This window comes from Gallus gallus, chromosome 2, assembly GCF_016699485.2.
Source record: "Gallus gallus isolate bGalGal1 chromosome 2, bGalGal1.mat.broiler.GRCg7b, whole genome shotgun sequence".
NCBI classification, from domain to species: Eukaryota; Metazoa; Chordata; class Aves; order Galliformes; family Phasianidae; genus Gallus; species Gallus gallus.
This window is the reverse complement of record NC_052533.1, coordinates 52,099,217-52,120,946: the sequence shown is the minus strand read 5'-3', so window position 1 is coordinate 52,120,946 and position 21,730 is coordinate 52,099,217. Positions and strand designations below refer to the sequence as shown.

Below are 21,730 nucleotides of genomic sequence, written 5' to 3'. Positions count from 1 at the left end.
AAAGACGGTAGCAGTATGCCTATAGCAAATGCTGTTCAGAGAAAGGGAAAAAGTGAATGGGTGATGGTGGCAAGCTGGACGTGAGCCAGCAATGGGCCCTCGCAGCCCAGAAAGCCATTAAAAGAAGTGCAGTCAGCAGGTCGAGGGAGGTGATCCTGCCCCTCTGCTCCACTCCAGTAAGACCTCACCTGTGTCCAGATGTGGAGTCTGCAACACAGGAGAGATCTGGACGTGTCAGAGTGTGTCTGGAGGAGGACCACAAAAATGATTTTGGAAATGGAACACCTCTCATACAAGGACAAGCTGGGAGGGTTATGGATCTTCAACCTGAAGGAGAGAAGGCTCCAGGGATACCCGATAGTGGCCTTTTGGTATTAAAAAGAAGGTTATAAAAAAGGGGATGCTTTAGCAGGGCCTGTTGTGACAGAACAAGGGAAATGGCTTCAAACTGAACGAAGGGAGATGTAGACTGGATATGAGGAAGAAGCGTTTTACAATAGGGGTAGTGAGGCACTGGAACAGGTTGCCCAGAGAGGTGATGGAAGCCCTGTCCCTGAAGGCATTCAAGGCCAGTCTGGACCAGGCTCTGAGCAGGCTGATCTAGCTGTAGATGTCCCTGTTCATTGCATAGGAGCTAGGCTAAGTGACCTTTAAAGGTCCCTTCCAACCTAAATGATTCTATAAGAAAAAAAAAAAAAAAAAAAAAAAAAAAGATTCAGTCTGGGAGTGCTGTGATTCAGTTATTGGTTTGTGGAAGTCCTGAAGCCATGGCAGGCTGCAGAGTGCAGCACATTTGAAAACATTGGCTCCTATGGCTTTTAGTACAGAGGAATGTGCAGCATGCTAAGCCCCACAGGCATAATCTACAGCATATTTCTTGCTTGTAGAGCAAGAAGCTGTCACTGCCTGAAGTCCTTCCTTGCTGCTATTGAAAAGCAAATCAGAATGTGTAGAATGTGAGGGAAGAGCACAGATAATACTTAGTGATTTTTTTATTCTTATTTGATTTTGCCAGTTTCAGCCTAGAACTCTGTTCCTAGCTGGCTACCACTGTCATTCAAGTGTCATTTGGGTATCTATGCTTACTAACTGTGCATCAGTCATGCTATGGGGTTTCTGCATCCAGAGAAAGAAGACTGCTGCCAGATCAGACAAATGCTTCCCTGTTCTCAACACTGGAATTTAATGTGTACAAAACATTTTCAAGGCTTTATTTTTTCTGGCAGACTTCATGACAGATAAGGTACCAGCTCACCTCAGAAGGAGGCAACAGAGTATTCCACTGATCTTTTGAAAACCGTGTTCCTTGTCTTTGCCCATAGGGCAAGTCACTCAATATTGCTGGTCTCTTTCAGATGTAAGCTTTCTCTCTAGAGGGTTACTGCCTTGAGTTCCTCTGTGAGTTTCCTCCAATGGCCCTGGCCTTGAATTGGATTTTATGTTGAATCAGTCCTCATGTAGCACTGTTCTTCAGATGGGGTCATAATTCTAGTAACCAAATTCCGCTGGACCTTCTCCTTTGGCATATCAGCAGGATAAGAGAACAGAGTCAGGCCTCCCTCAACAAATGTGCACATCATTTGTCTCTTGGTTTGAGGCTGTTTTTCCATCAGCAATATGCGTAGTGTCACCAGTGAGGGAGAGGGTGGTCCCTAGGGAAATCAGATGAAGGTCTGGAAGCTCCAGTAAGTGTGTGAGCAGAACAGGCTGCCAGTGCTATGAATGAGAAGTCACTATATGTGGTCTTCTTGGGAGTTAGGATTTTGTTTTCCTTCAGCATCACAGATAAATCTTTAACAACAGAGGAAACTCATGTTTCTGACTGCTGAATGCTGAGACTTGCAGTGGACCATCGCTATGGTGGAATAGTTTACATAGCATTGAGTTCCTGTACCCAAATGGCAATGGTTAAAAAAAAAACTGAACCAAGAAGACACATGTATGAAACAATTCATCACATAGATTTCTGATTGGATTTTGATTAAAAAGTGTTAATTGAAACAAACCTTTCTACTGCCCAGATTCCTTGTTTTAAATTGTTTTACTGGGTAGGAACATTCTGTAGAATCTTGGCACATACTGCCTGGCTCAACAATGTTGTCATGTTGTCATGAGCATTGCTGTGTGGATTTTGTGACCATGGGCTGTAATGAGGCAGAAGATATGGTTGTCCTTTCCCAGCTGTCCTCTCGTTCCTGCTACAAGCTCTTTTCTCCCCTTTCCAAACTGCAAGTATGGATTTCAGCAGTCTGAGAGGCAGAGTCCTGATTTGCACAAAGGAAGCAATTGCTGTTGGTTTTTTTTTTTGTTTGCTTGTTTGTTTTGGTGTGTGTGTGTATTAATGCCCTTGAGCTATTTTATTGTTCCTTAAATTTAGTCCTTAAGATGTGTTACTTTTCTTTAAATATTTTCAAAGTTTCATCTACATTTACAGAATGTGTGAAAAGGTTTGCTTCTCCCTGCCATCTGTTTTTACTGGGAAAATTAGATTATTAGTAGGGTACTTTGTTTCTACTTCCTATGGTCTTTGTAAGCTTGGGAAAGTGTTGTGTTTGCACATGGAAATTTTCATGACAGTTTAACAGGTCTGCATTTATGGCAATATCTAAACATTAAATAATCATTCAACAGAAAAAGACAGTTGTACTACACGGAAATGTGCTGATTTGCTTATGGATATTCATTTTGCATGAACAGGAACCTGGCCTTTTTTTTTTTTTTTCTTACATCTTTCCATCCAATCCAAGGTATTGAATTGAATCCAATTACGATGATGATAATTTTACTTCACTGATTTATGTACTTTGAATTTAGTTTCTGTTTCTTGTTATCTGGAGGCCACAGAGTTTGAATTCCTGCTTTGCTTTTTAACTATTGACACATCAGACTGTTGTGTAACATCCACCCCTAGCTCTGGACACCTGTGCCATTGTTTAGAAGGACAGTGGTTGATCTCTGCATTCATCTCTCGTGTTCTGCACCACCTGTCCAGGGGGTCCCACCACAGCCCACAGAGAGCCAGCTGCCGAACCTTGCTGCAGGTGTGGTGTGGTACATGATAGTGTCTGAGCTAGAGGGAAGCAGGGCAAGAGATCAGTTGCTTCCTTGCAGGAGTTTTTGGGTTATTCAAACTGAGCAGCTTTTGGGAACAGAATCTGGCTGGCCTTTGTGGCTTTGAGAAAAAGAAAAAAAAAAAAAAGGTTATTCTGAGATTTAGCAAAGAAGGTGGCAGCCCATATACATATAAGACGCAGGTCACTGGTTACAGAGGATATCTGCGCGTGCTGTGTGATGGAAAATAGACTTATTGGAATGAGAAGAAGGGCTGCATGGCCCTGTGAGATCTATAACCCAAGATAAAGAGCAGTGCAGATAACATAAGTAAGGGGAGAAGGGGAGATGGCATTGTGGGAAAGGTGGTAGGGGACATTCCTGTACAGAACAGCCATCAGGTGGGTGCCTCATCAGGCTCTCCGAGACAGCTCAGTGACCCCATTGACTGAAGCCATGCTCACAATCCATTGTTTGGCCATCAGTGTTGCCGAATGACTATGCAATTATAAAATATTTAAAATTTTTTAAAATATTTAAAAATTGCGGAGGTATATGGGACTTTTTATTTCTTTATTTTATGTTATCATAACTATGTTGGATCAATTTGTATCTATGTGTTCCTGACATTAAAAATGATCTTTGGCTTTTTATTCTCCTAAATGATCCCGGGTCTCTCTTTGGACTAGATAATGTAATCTTTGTGATTTACATTTGGAAGAAAGATGGCTTCCCTCCTCAATATCTGTGCAGATGCAGAAGAAGCACAAATGGGAAATAAATGTTATGAAAAAATAACAGCTAAGATTTGGAGATCAGAAGAAAATGACAAATTGTCTTCAGGCTAGCATCATTAATTACTGAAATACCACTTGATTGGCTTTTAATGCCATGGTTGCAGAAGTAGATGTTTCTAGTCTGAAGCAGTCAAAAATACCCACTGATTTGATTTGTGCTGCTTAATATTCGGTGGAGATAAAAAGAGAGATGAGAGAGGAGTGCTACTAAAATACATTTTTATCAGCGCTAGATTTGTTGTGTATAATTTTAAATATGACCTTTTAAACAGAGTCGGTACTCAATTTTGTCCAAAACAAACAAACAAACAAACAAACAAACAAAAACCTGAGGAGTGAGACACTTGGAAAGTTTGTGTCTGTATGCCTTTAATGATACATGTAATGAGAGGGAAAGAAGGTCATTATACTCAGATCACTAAATGATACTTCAGTCTAAAAATGTCTCAGATGAGTCTCCTAAATAGCAAAAGCAATATGAGGAACTTAACAGAGGAACAGGTGTGCCACCATCAACTGTGTACAGCTGAGAGGTAAAGAGAAAAATCAAATACTTAACAGTTCCTCTGGTACAGTGCTTGCAGTATTTTGTTTTGGTTTAGTGCAGCTGCAGCAAATGGCTGTGATTTCTCTTATTTTTAGCCACTTCTCAATTCTCCGTTTGAGGTTTACTACTTTTTAAGTTTGTAGTTTGTTTTTTCTACCAATCAGTATCATTCTCCATAGTTTCTGGGTTCATCAATTAAAAATGTAATAAGAAGAAAAGTAAATTTAAGAATGCTTCCTCTGAATGTTGCTCTGGTAAATGGCAGCTGAAAATACAGGCCTGGTCCTCACCATTGCTGTTTCAACCTGAATATTTTCTGTATTATAAAAGGTTAACTAATCCTTCATAATAACAATACTACTGTGGCAGGAAATACTAAATACAATCCCAGACTTTTTTTTTTTTTTTTAAGAAAGAAAAAACTTAGTAATATTCTTAATCTTATAATGATTTCTTTTTTCCTGTGGAGAAAATTGGATTGAAAATGAAGTCATGTCTTTTTTTCATAGCAGAAGTTCCTATTTGGATAGGATTCCTATCCTGTCAGCAGAAATATTTTTTTGGGGTGTTTGGTGCACACTCAGACATTTAAAGTCAGATTTCAAAAATATGTAGTGGTTGTGTGTATTATACATAAGACTCAATCACATAGGAAATATAGAAGAAGCAACAAAAAGTGCAAGCAACACATCTTTCAAGTGCATTGAACATAGTTGCAGTCCACTTCCATCCAGGATGCCAGAGCAAAATACTTGCTCAGTAACCATAAGCAAGCAGTTCCGATGTGTGGCTGTAGTGTCAAAACACTAATTAAAATTCTCACTTTTAGCATGAGAGCTTGCTTTACCTTGTTTTGGCAAGCCTGTGCTTATCGGTTTGTAGAGCATAACCTATGCTCCCCTTTTTAGTGATATTTTAATGTACTCTGTACCTGGTTTGTGGCCCAGGACTAACTACTTGGAGCAGGGAGTAGTCAACAGCTGACAGGGATGTGGATAGACAGAAATATACTCTAAGTATGCAATGACTCGAGCATTAGAGATTGCAGAGGAGCTTGGGCATGTGAGAACTGAAAATTGGTTTTGGAAGGTTTTATGGAAATGGCTCTTGAACTTCAGAAGACTAGAACAACTTTTGTTACTATACATTTTTTCCTTCTCTGTTGAAGATATATTTAAACACCTCCATTTCCTCCTTTGTGCCTTCACGGATCATTGCTCTGCATGTCACCCAAGAAGAACCTTGAGTAGATCTGGAATTTTTGGCTATTTTGGTTTCTAGGTGTGAATCTGAGAAACTGTGATGGGACATCCTGTTCACGGAGCAGAGATGCAGTATCTCTGAATTTAGATGCTCTGAAGATGTCTTGTGAATGACTTGAAAGTATCTGCGAATACAGCAGCAGTTTTGCTGAGTCAGTGGCTGAGTGCAGAACACTACTCACGTGCTCCTGGCTGCTACTGCAGGAGGTGAAGCATTTGACGACTGCCGCTTCAAGCATCTCTTCCTGGGAATCAGGCCCCAGAAAGCTGCACCAGTGCTTTTCTGTTTCCTATCCAAATCTTTGCTTCAAGATGGATAACTTGGGTTTCTTGCTCTATTCCTTCGTTTCTTCTGGAAAATCCTTTTCACTGTGCATTTTGGAAAAGCTGATTCTCAGTTCCCGAGGATATGAGGAAGGAATGGCAATAAGGTCGTGGTAGAAGTGTGCTTCTTCATCAAAGGCAAGTTTGCAGCTGGACCTGTAAATGGGAAGGAAGCGTTTGGTCCACATGAAAGGGAGAAGTTGCTTTTCACAGCATGAGGAAGTCATAGGCCCTTCCCCATCCGCCCACCCCTAGTGTTGCCTCAGTCTTCAGCAGGCCTGGTGAGCTTTATTTCATCCTGCACAGACACTAATGAGATCGGGATAGTTGCTCTATCTCATCACTCTTCATTCATCCAATACTTTATTCAGTGAAAGAATCTGAGGAGTCTTCTGCTCAATTGGCACAAATGTATCCAGCAGCTTTCCACCACAAAGTAGCACCTAATTTCCTAGCACCATCATTAACAATTGTAATCAGAGCTGGCAATGAAATATTTATAAATCTCATTTCTTTCATTTCTTTCTCCAGGAAGATCAAAATCATTTACATACCTCAATGCAGAAATGAACAGAAGCCTACAAGGTGGTGCTTGTTTAAAACATAAATACCTAAGGATCTAGCACTTTCTGATGCCTTTATTACCCAGATGTCACTTCCTCTTAAACATGGAGTTACAGAGTTGTAAAACTGTTCAAAATCTTGAAATGATTAGATATGGGAAGCTTTAAGAGAGAGATTTGCTAACACTACAGTAAGTTTTTTTTCTATTCTCTTCAGTGGCAGTGCCTCTGCAATTTTGTGACTAGTGGTAGGACTAGAGGGAATGGCTTCAAGCTGCACCAGGGAAGATTCAGGCTGGACGTTAGGAAATACTACTTCTCTGAAAGGGTGGTCAGGCACTGGAATGGGCTGCCCAGTGAGGTGGTGGAGTCACCGACCTGAAGGTGTTCAAAGAACATTTGAATGTTGTGTTGAGGGACATGGTTTAGTGAGAACCATTGGTGAAGGGCAAACGAATGGTTGGACTGGATGATCCTGTGGGTCTTTTACAACCTTAGTGATTCTATGATTCTATGATTTGACAGCATATGATAGCCCCTGGCACTTTTTAACTGGAACCTTTTGAAGTTGTTAGGTTAATTAATTGAGTATAAAATAATCTTGCCCAAATGATTATTAGCAAATAGTACTTTGAATGTTGCATCTGTGGACACATTGCTATCCTGATAATTCTATGCACACATATATATCTGTGATGCATAAGATATGCAATGAACTGAAGAGGAAGAGAGATTACAGGAACTCCTTATTGTGTGATAGAACTTTTAAGAACCCATCTTGGGATTCCAATAATAGTTCAACATATGAAATAACAAAATCTATTGTAGTTCATGTAGTCATTGGGACTTAATGTGGATTCTTGCCACGGATTACCTAATGTGTATTCTTGATACTTGGCTCTAACTTAATATTAGGAGCTCTAGGAAAGGCTGTTTTTCAGCCTATATTTCTTCCTCTACTTTAATTGACAACAAATTCTGTGTAATATCATCCTTTTGGGACCATGCCTTTATTACTACTCCAACTGGACTGCCACTGCTGGATGAGATTCACCCGAGAGTGCTGAGGGAACTGGTGGAGGTGGTAGCTGAGCTGCTTTCCATCATCTACCAGCACTCCTTGTTGACTGGTGAGGTCCCAGAAGACTGGAGGCTTACCAATGTGACTCTCATCTACAGGAAGGGTTGTAAGGAGGATCTGGGGAACTACAGGCCTGTTAGCCTGACCTCAGTGCCAGGGAAGGTTATGGGGCAGATTGTCTTGAGGGAGATCATGTGGCATGTGCAGGACAACTGGGGGATCAGGTCTAGACAGCATGGGTTCACAAATGGCAGGTCCTGCTTGACCAACCTGATCTCCTTCTATGATCTAGTGACCCGTCTGGTGGATGAGGGAAAGGCTGTTGATGTAGTCTACCTAGACTTCAGCAAAGCCTTTGACACAGTTTCCCACAGTATTCTCCTGTAGAAGCTGGCAGTCTGTGACTTGGACAGATACGCTCTTGGCTGGGTAAGGAACTGGCTGGAGGGCCGGGCCCAGAGAGTGGTGGTGAGTGGAGTTAAATCCAGCTGGTGACCAGTCACGAGTGGTGTTCCCCAGGGGTCGGTGCTGGGGCCTGTCCTGTTTCATATCTTTATTGATGACCTGGAATGAGGGCATTGAGTGCACCTTCAGTAAGTTTGCAGATGACACCAAGTTGGCTGGAAGTGTTGATCTGCCTGGGGGTAGCGAGGCCCCACAGAGGGATCCTGGGCAGGTTGGAATGCTGGGCTGAAGCCAATGGGATGAGGTTCCACAAGACCAAATGCTGTGTCCTGCGCTTTGGCCACAACAACCCCAGGTAACGCTACAGGCCTGGGGCAGAGTGGCTGGAAGACTGCACAGAAGAAATGGACTTGGGGGTATTGATTGATGCCTGACTGAACATGAGCCAGCAGTGTGCCCAGGAGGCCAAGAAGGCCAATGACATCCTGGCTTGCATCAGAAACAGTGTTGCCAGCAGGAGCAGGGAGGTAATTGTCCCCCTTTACTCAGCACTGATGAGGCTGCACCTCTTGCGGTGTCCAGTTTTGGGTACCTCACTGCAAGAAAGACATCAAGGCCCTGGAGCATGTTCAGAGAAGGGCAGCAGAGTTGGTAAGGGGTCTGGAGCATAGGTCTTATGAGATTATTGAAAAAAAAAGAAGAGATCTTTGATTTTCCAGCTGAAGGTGAACATCAGAAAGCAAATGATTTGCTGTCCAGTGTCATCAAACTGAACCTACAGCCTGCTAGCTTACATGTTAGTAGAACCAGTGTCTTTTTGCAGCTGTGAGGGCCAAATATACCCATCAGTAGCTGTGATAGAGTAATCAAACCCAATTCCAGTTCAGCACAGGTCTTTATACTACAAGGTCTTCAGCTTTTAGGACATTTATAAGAAGCTGTCTGTAACATTTTGTTGGCTTGTAAATTTAATTCTGAGGCTCAGGCAAAATTTAAGAGGCAAGGAGAACCCAGTGAAGAGCTGCGGAGGGATGAGAGGGCGTGGGAGACAGATTCTGAAGGGGTAATCAAACTAAAGGAGGATGATTCCTGAAAGTTGAAAGATAATTTGGAGGTAAACCAGGTATATGATGAAGCAGGCAGAAAAGAAAAAGAAGGCCCTTGATACAGTGTAAGAGTTGAATTTCAAAATGAACTCAATACTGAAAATGAAAGAGTGATTGAAGAGGATGAAAAAAATATTCAGGAAACAGAAAATGACAACCTGAAGATAGCTAACAAGATGATCAAACAGATGCTATTGTGTTCAACCACAATGTGCAATCTTGTATGTGAACTGAACCTGAAGCTGCTGAAACCAATAGTTGCTCCTAGGGACTGTGACAAAAAAAAAAACAAAAACCCACACCCTGAACCTGATGCTCTACAACCTGTGAAGGGAGGTGTTATAGATCCTGGGCTGCTGACACAAGGCTTCTAGAGACGTTGAGCATGCATAGCAACTGGGTTATAGTGCAGGCACAAAATCCATGCTAAAAGAAGTCCAAAGAGAATCCAGAAAAGAAGATGACTTTGTAGATATAGCAGAAAATATGAAGAAAGAACAAAAGAAGCCTGGGTTGGGAACTAAGCAAACCCCTGGAGATATGGAAGAAGCTAGGAATGTGGCCCTGGAGTAGTAAGACAGCTCTCAGGAAAAGGACAGACCTTGGGAAGAGATCATGAAGAAGGAATAGGTACAAGTCAGGCAGAAGATTTTAGCTCAGAACACATCAGAGGAGCTGATGGAGCAACAAGAGAGTCTAGGACAGAAGGTATTGCAAGGGTCAGTATAGCACCTAGAACTAGAGCAACAGGTGATTGTTTTGCAGACAGAGCTGGAAGAGCAGTTTCAAATTTCTCACATGGGCCTTGAAGAAGAAAAGACCACCATGGAAAGTTCTGGAGCAAAAGGAGAAGACACGGAAGCAAGAACTGGAGAAAACTCAACAGCAGGATTTTGTTGAACTGATAAAAAAATCAGAAGAAAGGCAAGGAAGAACGTAGAAGAGCTCAGAAGAAATCCTGGGAAGAAAAGGTTGAAAAAGTCCTACAGGATCCATCAAGAGTACAGAACTTTAATGGCCCTGGAAGAATTGGAGGTGGCTCAGGAGAATGATCTGGAGGAAGAGGAGAAAGGAGAAAACTGATAGAAAGAATGGGAGAACCAAAAAGAGCACCAAGGATTGCATTAGAAGAACAGAAGAGAGCTCAGAAGACTCTAGATGAACTACACCAATCACAAAAAAAAGCTATGGAGGAATAGAAGAGAGCTGTAATAAGGGCTGTGAGCAAATGAGGGAGAGAACAGAAAACCCTGAAGTAACTTACAAAAACACACTAATAAGCCTTGCAGGAACCAAAGAGGGCCAAGATAGAATAAAACAAAGCTCATAAAATCTTGGAAAAACTGGAGAGAGTGAAAGAAGGGGAAAAAAAAGAAAAAGAAAAAGAAAAGAAGACTTAGAAGAACTCAAACAAACAAACAAACAAACAAACAAACAAAAAACCTGAGAAAAAGCTCCTGAATGAGCAGAGTAATACTCAAAAGAAAACCCTGAAGGAACACGAGAAGGATCTGAAATCTTTGGAATAACTGGAGAGATCTCTGGAACAGTGTGTAGGAAGACAAGAGAACTTTAAAAAGCAAATGTAATAGGAATGAGCCAAAAAACAAACAAACAAACAAACAACAACAACAACAACAAAACGCCTCTTAAAGAGCTACAATTTCAGAAGAATGCTGAAGAATCTGGGCTAGTCTGCAAAGACTGGGAGAAAGAAGCAGGACAGAGCACCAGATCAGAAACTGTTCTGGAGGAATGTTAAAACTTGCAGGAAGTACAGAACAAACAGAACGTTTGCTGAGGCCACCTGAAAAGTCCGTTTGGGATTTCACTGAATCAGAGTAGTTCTCAGAGTTGTGAATTTTTGTTTGACACAATGATAAATAAGGGAAAACATTAGTTGAAGAGCTGAGCTCAGTTTGTCATCTGTGAGTGCTCTTTAAAATAACATTCCAAAAGCAGACACACTCTTCTTTTAAAATGCATTTTTAAGAAAATAATTGAAATGCTTTCCATACCATATTTTGACCTGCATGGAAGCTCACGTGACCTTCCAAAATGAGTCCTAGTTTTCAAGGACTGTTTCAGGCTGTCCTTAGATGACCTAGGAGAATGGGATGGAGAATCCAAGACCATTTACTTCAGCAGCCTGAATACACATCAAAGGCAGTCTATATGAATACTGTGCCAACACTGTGTTCTAATGAACATCAGTTTTCTTTCCTGCAATGCAAGTATTTGACATTTTTAATAGTTCTGCATACATGAGAACGAGGGACTCCAGGCTTGAGTAAATGGTGGAAATCATTGCTGAGGGGAAAGATTGGGCATTTAACAGAGACTTAAAAATTGAAGAGTGAATTTGTAGCATGGAGACAAAATTAAATGGTGTGTTGCTTCTGACATATGACAGTTTGATGGGAGCAGAGTCTCAAAAGGTGTCTTGCTTGTCCTGTCTCTCTGCAGTGGGGGGATATTCTGATGTCAGCAAGTCCCTTGACAGGTGCAGACATTAAGCCACACAGAGTGTGCTTCTTGTTTCAGGGACTTGTCACTCAAACTCTGGATTTGCTTCTTAAAATACTAATTGCATCATCAACTATTGAGGCCTGCTGACATTAAAGAAATAAACAGGATGCGTTTAAAGCATAACGAAGTAAAATCATGAGATAGATATAAAACAATAAAATTTTAAGTATCGGGCTGTTTTGTTTTTTTTCTTTAATATAACTAGATACTGAGCTTTCAGTCAGAATAGGTCTTTCAAACTTTTATTTCTAGCTGTGAGTTCTGGGAGCATCTAAATGCTTATTTTGATAACATTTAAAGATCATTTTATTCAAGAGATTAGATGTATATGATAAACTCCAAATATTGTAAAAGTTGGCTGAAAATATTCTGGGCTGCATTATACACACAGCAGCCTGAAGATTAAAAAAAAGAAAAAAAGGGACTATTCATAAAGGGACTATTCCTATCCATAAATTCACATGGGGAGAGATGTGCCCTTGACATAGTTGCTGCAAATGCTACTTCATTTTGACAGGAGACTTGTTCAGGTGATGTTTATTATCAGTAGTGAGAACTGAGGAGAGAGGAGCTGTTATGCTGTTTTTAAGTGGAGGGAGGAGTTAGAGGTGCTTGGGCTGGGATGAAGATTCTAATGCTTTTTGTCTCCTGAAGGAGCAGATGGGAGCTGCGTGACCCAGTTGGAGTAACCAGGCAAAATATCATTGGCTTTTTTCAGGGATGCTGTTGGAGCAAATCTTACCTGAGCTGGTTTCATTCGTGGTGAGGAGCTTGTTTAGAATAGGCCTTGTCTTCATACAGATAGCTACATTTACCTGTTTAAATCTCAGTAGGGAAGGTTGGAAGCAGGGAGTTTTCTAAAAACGTCAAAAGATGTAAAAGGAATCATAGCAATGCTAAGCAGGCTTATTTCTGTCTCCCCTTCTGCCGTAGATGCTGCCTCAGAAACAGTACTGAGGAAAACATCATTAGGAAATGAGTGTCCTTTGGTTATTCTCTCCCTTGCCCAGTGTATGCCTGCTATAATGATGGACTGGAGTTGCTCTGGGGTCAGAGACAAGGATAAAATCATGTATGTTCTGGGCAGAAGCAAAAGTCACCCTAGATTGAAACCTGGGGCTAAAAAGAAGTAACTATCAGAGTAACTGGTGGCTCTAGCTGTTATCACCTTTGTGGTAAAGTTTTTTTGAAAACAGCAGTTGAATTCTGATGAAGTATTTTAGGATCCTTTGCAGTGAGGAAAGCCCTTCTTCAGGCCTTCTGCTTCAGGTACATGCATGCAGGTGTGTTGTGGATAAAGAGAGAGAAAGTATCCTAAGCACTGTGGTGTTTTATAAAACTTGGGCACAGCTCTCTAGAGATGGTTTGAAAAAGAAGACAGGAGAAATCCTTTGCAATTGATAGCAAAAGTTGCTTTTGCTGACAGCTGTCAGGAGTAGCTAGCTCAGAATAGGGTTTTATCATATCATATCCCACCTACAAGAGGCTGGATATTTCATGCCCAATGTCCTCTGTATTCCTCATTGCTGCTAAATGAGCTACCTGCTTGTAAGTATGAATTTCCAGTGCACTTCTTAGCTTAAAGCATTCATTCTTGCAGCATGGAAGGGGTGCCTAAGAAATCCTTTGTTCAACTGGGACCTGTCAGTTTAGTAGAAACAGAAGCAAGTTTGGTAACCTGGGCCAGAGAGTAAACCTTTTGTTTGGCTTCTATAGGCAACCATTTAAAAGGCAATGAGTTACCATATCTAGCAGTGTGTGGCCTATAATCAGTCTAATGTATGGCAGAATCGTTTAGTTACATGTAGTTCTCAGTATTTCTGGATGCATGCTGACATTTATAAATTAAAAAGGTCTAGAGAAAGCAAATACCAATCTAAAGGTGTGTTTTTTCTTGTCTTTATGAACCATGACAGAGAGGTAGATTTCTCACCATCATCTTCCTACACAGCACCAATGATTTCACATGTTATCTGGTAAATTTAGGCCAAAGAGTAGGTGTGGTAGTGATCAAGGAGGCATGAGGAAGTGCTTCAGAAGCAGCTTTACTTGCGATGAGGGCAAAGGTCTGCAGATGCAAGGGTCTGCAGATGCTCTGGCCTAGTGGCAGCAGACACAAGGCAGGCCACTCATGTCATCTGAAAGCTGACATGATCATCTGAAACAGTGGCCTTACAGAACACTGATATGCTGTACATCATTTACTCCAAGATGGATGTGAGAAAAATGTATGGTACAGCTGTTCCCAGAAATGCTGTAGGTCCTTCACATTACTCATTGCTGGTCAGAACTACTGCACTTTGTAGCATGAGGAACGCAGTGATGTGGCTGTGTGGGACACACAGTTGGCCACAAAGAAGGACAATCTTCAAAGAAAAATTTTAAGGTTCTTTTAACATAAGCATTGGGTAGAAATCTGAATTTCTGACATCCAGTGATAAAATTTGATGTAATCTCTTTTAAGAGAAGACATGCAATATTCACCAGCAAATCAACCCTCCTCACAGATAAGGGACTGCTTTTGACAGTTCAGTTACTATGTGTTTTTCAGTAGAAGAAATTAAGAGCCCTTGGAACAGTGATGAATTTTCTGTTTTATATGGAAGGAGGGGAAAAAGCAAGATAGCTATGGTAGCAATATTGCAGTAGAAATAAGAGTACATGGTAACCTTTGTTGTGCGTAAAACCTTGAATCTCTTTGCTCCTAAGAATGATCTGAGGCAAGAGCTGCTAAGAACAAGCAGAGTATGTGGGGTACAGTTGCCAGAAGAAAACATGTTGGCTTCTTACTAGTCCTAATGTTTGCCATGGTCTGCAGAGGAATGAAGATCATCTAATCTGAAAAATTGAATTCTGTGTATCATTTTCACTTAGAATAATTACAGTGATCACAGGAACTTGTATGATTGTATGAAATCCTTCAATGTGAATTGCCTTACACCAAAAAGAAGGTATTTTTTATGCCCTATTCTTCCTGTAGGGAAAAAAGTAATAATTATCCAGTATTGAGGAGATGCAGTGGCTGCACAGTAACTGTTTTCAGAAGTGACCTGTAGGATTTCGCCATATCCTGCATGATCAGTGAACCAGAATGCCATTGCTTAACTGAGGGCAATGTTTGGGGAAGGAAGTTAACCAGAGAAAGTTTTAATGACTGCTCTTACTTTCAGAGACCTGGTAATATTAATCCTGCTCTAGCTTACACTCAAGTTTACTAAAAGTCCTACCACTGCCCTTGATGTGTTGGGAAAGGCCCCCACTGATACAAAAGACAGCAGCTTTCCACATGGGATTTACTTCTTCAGCCTCTCAGGGTCAAATGAAACAGCCACAGCCAATCCTGACTTTTCGCAAGTTTGAAGTCTTTCAAGCTGAATTGCTTGGAAGGTGATGTAAAGGGATATAAACTGTCCATTTTGAGATTTTGACTTTGTTTTGGGTGATGTGATCACTTTTGGTATGTGCTTTTCCAGTCTTGTGGGATGTGGGATGCGCAGCCAGTAATCCAGCATCTTAGATGGTCAGTAATGCACCTGTCATGGAAAATATCAACTGTGACCCATGAGGAAAAAGATTATGCTCTTTTCCTGCCAGTGTGGTGGATGGGCTCTGTTAAACCAGCTGTATTTTTTGGCAAGGCCTGCTTCTGTTGAGGGGCTGCAGGATGCTTGGCCAGGGTCCCTCCCATGACACTGTGAAGCCTGGGACTCTGCAGATATTGTGATCTGTGAGATCAGAGACCACATGGCTGAACTCTTAACTGCTTTGGCTGACTCTGACATTTATAAAATTACCGTTCTATCTGTGATATGTAATCTCAGATGCAGGGGAAGATTTATCATGGAAACTATTCAATTTTGGCTTGCTTGCTGGGTAACAATTTGTCTCACAAGTGAGAAAGTTGCATCAGAAACCAATGTTAACTGACCACTGGAAAATATAAACTAATGCTGTCTATACAAAGTAGTAGGACATCACTAAGAAGTCATTACTTCTATGCGCTAATGAAGTGGGTAGATCTGAATTATTACCTCTGTCAACACTCTCAGCAATAAATTAATTTAAATGACCTTTTCTTACCAAAAAAGAGAAGAAATTATTGGCTTGTGTAGCATTATTTCTTCAAATGTTCGTCCATGTGACGTGATTGTCTTCTATCTCAGATTAAGTCAAATGAACAAACTTATGTTGAAGTCATAGCTTTCAGACCAAATTTACTTTAGATCAGACATAACTTGTTGTAGTGGAAATGATAAGTGATGGCCCAAATCAGCGATTGAGCACCTGGTGGGAAGGCAGGGCCAACCCAGGGGAGCTCAGGTGTAAGCAATGCACCTGAGTGACTGGAAGGGGTGGACCCTGGCTCCACCCCTTCCCAGACCTCATTTAAAGGTCAGCAGTGGTGGTGAGGGTATTTCTTGCTGGAGATCCCTGCCTATCCAAGGTCTTCTTAAGGTAAGCAGCTCTTTTCCTTCATTTCTGTATCTGTGGCTGCTGCATTTGGGCTTGTTCTCATTTGCTGTAGCTAAAGACTTTGCGACCCTGCTATTATCATCCCATTATGACATTACATTTGGCAAGCCAGGTAGATACTTATTAACAGCAGATTACCTTAAAAAAATTATAGGTTGGATGGTCACTGGGACCTCAAATACACCGGAGGAGAAACTCCTGGGGGAAACCCCAAGATTCCTAGGTTCTTCATGGCTAAGTGCTGCTCAGATTATTAAAGAATGGGGACCTATAAGGGACAATGGTCCCATTATTAAATCTTCTTCAAGAATAACCAAATTCCTGAATAAATTAGGACAAAACTTTTTGGCAACCAAGGAAACAATAGTAACAGCATCTGCTATGGCATGGCCTCTGCTTCTCACTATTAATGCATGTCACTTCTTGGAAGAAGGCGTAAAAAATGAAAATGAGATTTTGAAGCCTTGTATTAGACAACTGGAAAATAAAATTACATCTTTGACAGGGCAAACTGCCCCACCTTTAAATAGAACTTCCCCTTTGAAATTAAGATCCATATCACTAGAAGGGGAAAAGGACCTAGATCAGCAGGATCCTTGGATCCTAGCTGAACCTAAGAACAAAAAGAAGGCCAAGCAAACTAAAAGTCAACAAGAGGATCTGGAAAGCTTGGATTTTCTAGAAATAAGGCCAGTAATAACTTGGAAGACAAAGAAAATCCAAGACAAACCAGCAGGTTGGTACCCGAAGAGTAGTCCCCTGCACATGCCACGTTATACATGTAACGGCACACCCATACACGGCTGCTGAGCTCATGGATCTGTTACAATGATTTAAACAAAGACCACGAGAGAGTATACCAGCTTGGCTGTTGAGTTTACGGGACATGGGGGCTGATAGCGTGGTAATTAATGGGGCTGAAATTTCTAAATTGGCATCGATTACCACACATCCATCTCTCAGACAAAGGCTATATGTCACTGTGATACATAATGATGAAAACCATTCTCTAATTTGGTGGATAATGGTGACATATTTAATCGCATGGCTGAACAGAAGTGATGTTCTGATAAATACTGGTCTATGGGCCTCAATGGAGGAACTTCAAAATTATATTAGGGAATTAGGAATGAAGGAAGCAATACATGACGTTGCCTTTGAGAGTCCAGACTTGGTTAAGTTTTCAGTGTGAATGAGGGACAAGCTCCTCCCCAACAGTATGGCACACTAGTGTCCATACTGAACCCATTAGTCAACTCAGAGGCCATTATCCAACAGGATGCCCAATTGGTGGCTGATCTAGGGGAGACAGAGTGCCTTTGGACCAGGTGCAATATCTGAAAGTTGGAAGGGGCCGGGACCCTCCCCATAACTGAAACCAGGAGACCCACTCCACGGAGTCCTCAACTGGAACCCATATGGGTATCCTGAAAACAAATGTTTAGCAACTTAATCTGGGCTGGGGTTCAATTTCAATTTTGAAATTTTCCAATTTCAAATTCCCACCTGAGGGGAAAAGAACTGACAATTGTGCAGTTACTTGTGTGACGGGGGTGCCAGCCTTCCTGCACCTAGGGCCCCCAGATGAGACTGGAGGCCCTATGTTGAATTAATGATTTTTCAGTCCCCCAAAAATGTACAACATGTTATGGCATTGGTGAACACAGGTGCAGAAACATCAAATATCTATGGTGATCTGATCAAATTCCAGGGAGACAGAGTGATGATTGGTGGATTTACTGGACAGACCATCCCTGTAACCCAGACATGGTTGAGGTTGGGGGTTGGGCATCTCTCACCCTGAGAGCATAAGGTATCTATTGCCCCAGTCCTGGAGTATATACTGGGCATAGATATACTATGCGGTCTGACTCTCCTGATAACTGTAGGAGAGTTCAGACTGAGAGATGTATTAGTATCCGGGCAGTGCAGGCAATATTAAGAGGTCATGAAAACATCAACCGATTTGTTTGCCCAATCCGTGCAGGATTACTAATACTAAACAGTATAGACTCCTGGGGGGGGAGCAAGAGGAAATCTCTAGAATGGTGCAGGAGCTAGAAAAAGTAGGGATCATAAAACCTGCACATAGCCCATGTAATTTCCCTATATGGCCAGAGAATTAAATAAGGTCACGCTGCCCATTTATGTAGCCCAATACCCAATATTGCTGCCCTGATGAACACATTGAGTAGGGAGACAGAAACCTACCATTTTGTCCTAGACTTAGCAAATACATTCTTCGGTATTCTCATTCATGAAGAATCGTAAAACTGGCTTGCATTTATATGGGGAGGCAGGCAGTGGACCTTTCAGGTCCTACTTGCAGGACATGCATTCACCAACTTACTGTTGTAACTTAGTAGCATGTGACCTAGCAGAGTAGAATAATCCTAATAACATTGAACTGTGCCACTATATTGATGATCTCATGTTGACATCTGACTCACTGGAGACATTAGAAAAGGCAGTAGACTTGTTGCCTACTCATTTATGAGAGAAAGAGTGGGATATAAACCCACAAAAAGTGCAAGGACCAGTCTTTGCCCGTGAAATTCCTGAGCATAGTTTGGTCAGGAAAGACCAAAGTACTACCCACTGCAATAGTAGACAAGGTTCAGGTGTTCCCAGTCCCTCCCGAGCCAAGGCAGCAGCAGGAATTTTGGGGTATACTGGGATACTGGTGTTCCTTTATACCCCACCTAGGATGCTGAGGCCTATGTCACAAAGAAAGGCCATCACTCAAAGAGGAAGGCCAAAAATGGGACTAGGGGAGGATGGAACAAGAGGCATTCCAACAAGCAAAACTAGCTGTTAAACAGGCCCAGGCACTGGATATATTCAATCCTACCCTTCTAGCCAAACTAGATGTCCATGTAACTCAGGATGAGTTCAGCTGGGGCTTATGGCAGCACCAAAATTCCATTTGAACCACAGTTGGGTTCTGGTCTCAGGTTTGGCATGAAGCAGAAGAAAGGTACAGTATGACTGAAAAACAGTTATTTTCTGCCTACTCTGCATTACAGGTGGTAGAGCCAATAACCCAAATGTCTGAAATCTCAATTAAGTTTTACCAATTCAGGGATGGGTGAAAGGTCTGGCCCACCTTCCTGAGACAGGGGTGGCCCAAGCACAAATGTTGTCATGGTGGGACACCTGTCTCAGCCAAAGGAGTAGTATGTCTTCATCACCACTGAAAGAAGAACTCCAGAAGATCCTAGGCCAAGTAAAGAATCACAGCAATGCGTCAGAAGAGACAATGGTCACTCCACCAGAGAAGAGTCCCCTTCAAGAATGGAAATATCCCATTCCTGAAGATGCCTTGTACACAGATGGGTCCAGCCAGGGCAACCCGAGCAAGTAGAGAGCAGTGGCATACTATCCCTCAACTGAAACAATCTGGTTTGAAGAGGGGGGATGATGGTCAGAGTAGCCAGTGGGCAGAATTGTGAGCTGTGTGGGTGGTTATAACCAAGGAACCCGGTGATGGTATCCTGAATATCTGCACAGATAGTTGGGCTGTGTACAGGGGACTCACTCTTTGGACTGTGCAGTGGGCCACCCAGGAATGGACTATCCATGCCCAACCCATCTGGGGCAGAGATATGTAGTTAGACATATGGAATGTGGTTAAACACAGGACTGTACATGTCTACCATGTTTCTGGTCATCAACCTCTACTGTCCCTAGGAAACGATGAAGCTGACATACTGGCCTGAGTTTGATGGATTGAGAATTCACCATCTGAGAACATCATGTGCTGGTTACATCAGAAGCTGCGGCATGCTGGACAAAAGACAGTGTGGGCAGGTAGCTGCCAAAGCATGGGGGCTGCCCATACAACTATCTGACATAGGCCAGGCATGTTGAGACTGACTCTTGCTCCAAGATGAGACTGAGATCGCTGACTGAAACAACAGCCCATCTTGCTAGAGGACACAATCCTCTCCAGCAATAGCAGGTTGATTACACTGGGCCCCTCCCTCGGTCTGAGGCAGCAAGATATGCCCTGACCTGTGTTGACACTGCAAGTGGGCTAATGCATGCCTATCCAGTGCCAAGTATGAACCAGGCATATACCATCCAGGCACTTACCAAGTTGATGGCTGCCTACGGGACACTTCAAGTTATCAAGAGTGACCAAGGGACTCATTTTACTGGTACCAGGATACAACACTGGGCAGAAGAAAACAATGTTGAATGGCGATTCCACCTGCCATGTAATCTGATGGGGGTGGGCCTTATTGAACACTATAACGGTATTCTTAAGGCTGTCCTGAAGACAGACTCGCAGTCCCTGCAGGGGTGGACAAAGAGACTCTATGAAACTCTGCAGGACCTGAATGAAAGGCCTAGAGACAGCAGACTCAGTGCCCTGAAAATGCTACAGACTGCATGGGCCTCCCTGCTTATGGGCATCAATAATTGGGTAAGACCCCAAGTTGGTGATGAAAATAACCTTCTGCTCCCTGCCCATGAGAATCTAGAACCAAGTACCCATAGAATAAAATGGCCTCAGAAGGTGCAGGTAGGACCAAAGTGGTGCGACCTACTTGCACCTTGGGGGAGATTATTGGAGGTAGGAGGCTCAGCAGTCCATCCAGTAATCAGTACATGGCCTACCAACATTGTGGTCAATGCTCCAGTCTTCATTGCTAAAGGGAACCTCATCATGTCCCCGTGGCAGGTCAGGACCCTCCCTTTGGTGCCTGATATAGCTATGCAACTGCAGATATCTGGCCAAAGGGTGTAGTACAGGCAGCTGGGGCATGTCCCAGTGCAAGCTGCAGTGTTGACCCAGGATAGGAATACAGTGTATATCTTCCTGACCTTCCGCTCCTGTTACCCCTGAAACATCTGTGGGTTTCTCCATGAATCTTTGAGTTTCTAGGATCACCAAAAGAAGCAAAATGCCATTGAAGCATTCCAGTGTCTCTGTGAGATCAAGCACAACACCTGGTAATGGCCCATGTGGAACTGATGGAACATAAGATGGACCTGCACCAAACAACTGCATGCCTCCAGTAGAACCACCAAGCACTGGCCTGCCTATGAGAGAACGTGAACTTTAACCACAAACCATAATTCATCTTACACTGTGTCAACGTGCACTGCAACAGGCAATTGTATAAGTGTTGCAGTGTGTTGGATTTCTATATTAGAGAAGGCTAACCCTCCAGTCATTGGTTCACACTGTGAAGGGGTGGAGTGTATGGTAGCTGTTGAGTCATGGCCTGAACCACTGATTGAGCATCTAGGGAAAGGACCCTGTCAGCCCTGGGAGCATGGGTGAAGGCAGTTCACCTGTGTGATCAGAAGGGAGGGAGCTTGGCTTTACCTCTCTTAGACCTCATTTAAGGACTGACTGCCCTTAAATGCTCTTCCTGGAGATCCCTCCTTGGTGAAGCTTTCCCCTGCAAACCTAGAATCTTCTGATACAGGTGAGCAATCTTCTTCCCTTCCTTTATAGCACCTTGCTATTGTGCCAGTTGTTTTGTCATCATGCCTTTGTTTTAGTGCCTCTTCCATTGTATTTATCTGTCCAATTGCTACAAGGTAAAGCAGTAAGGGGAAAAATGCCCAGTAATGATA

At 42.4% G+C, this 21,730-nt stretch overlaps 1 protein-coding gene across 1 annotated transcript in view; it reads right to left on the bottom strand.

Annotated features, from left to right (window-relative positions):
• Positions 1 to 1,117: 1,117 nt before the first annotated feature.
• Positions 1,118 to 21,730, bottom strand: part of LOC124417784 — a 48,034-nt gene continuing 27,421 nt past the window's right edge. Inside the window, exon 4 of the mRNA XM_046933684.1 lies at positions 1,118 to 6,137. Coding sequence (XP_046789640.1) covers positions 6,114 to 6,137 — 24 coding nt within the window. The 3' untranslated portion in view covers positions 1,118 to 6,113. The remainder of the gene's footprint in view (positions 6,138 to 21,730) is intronic.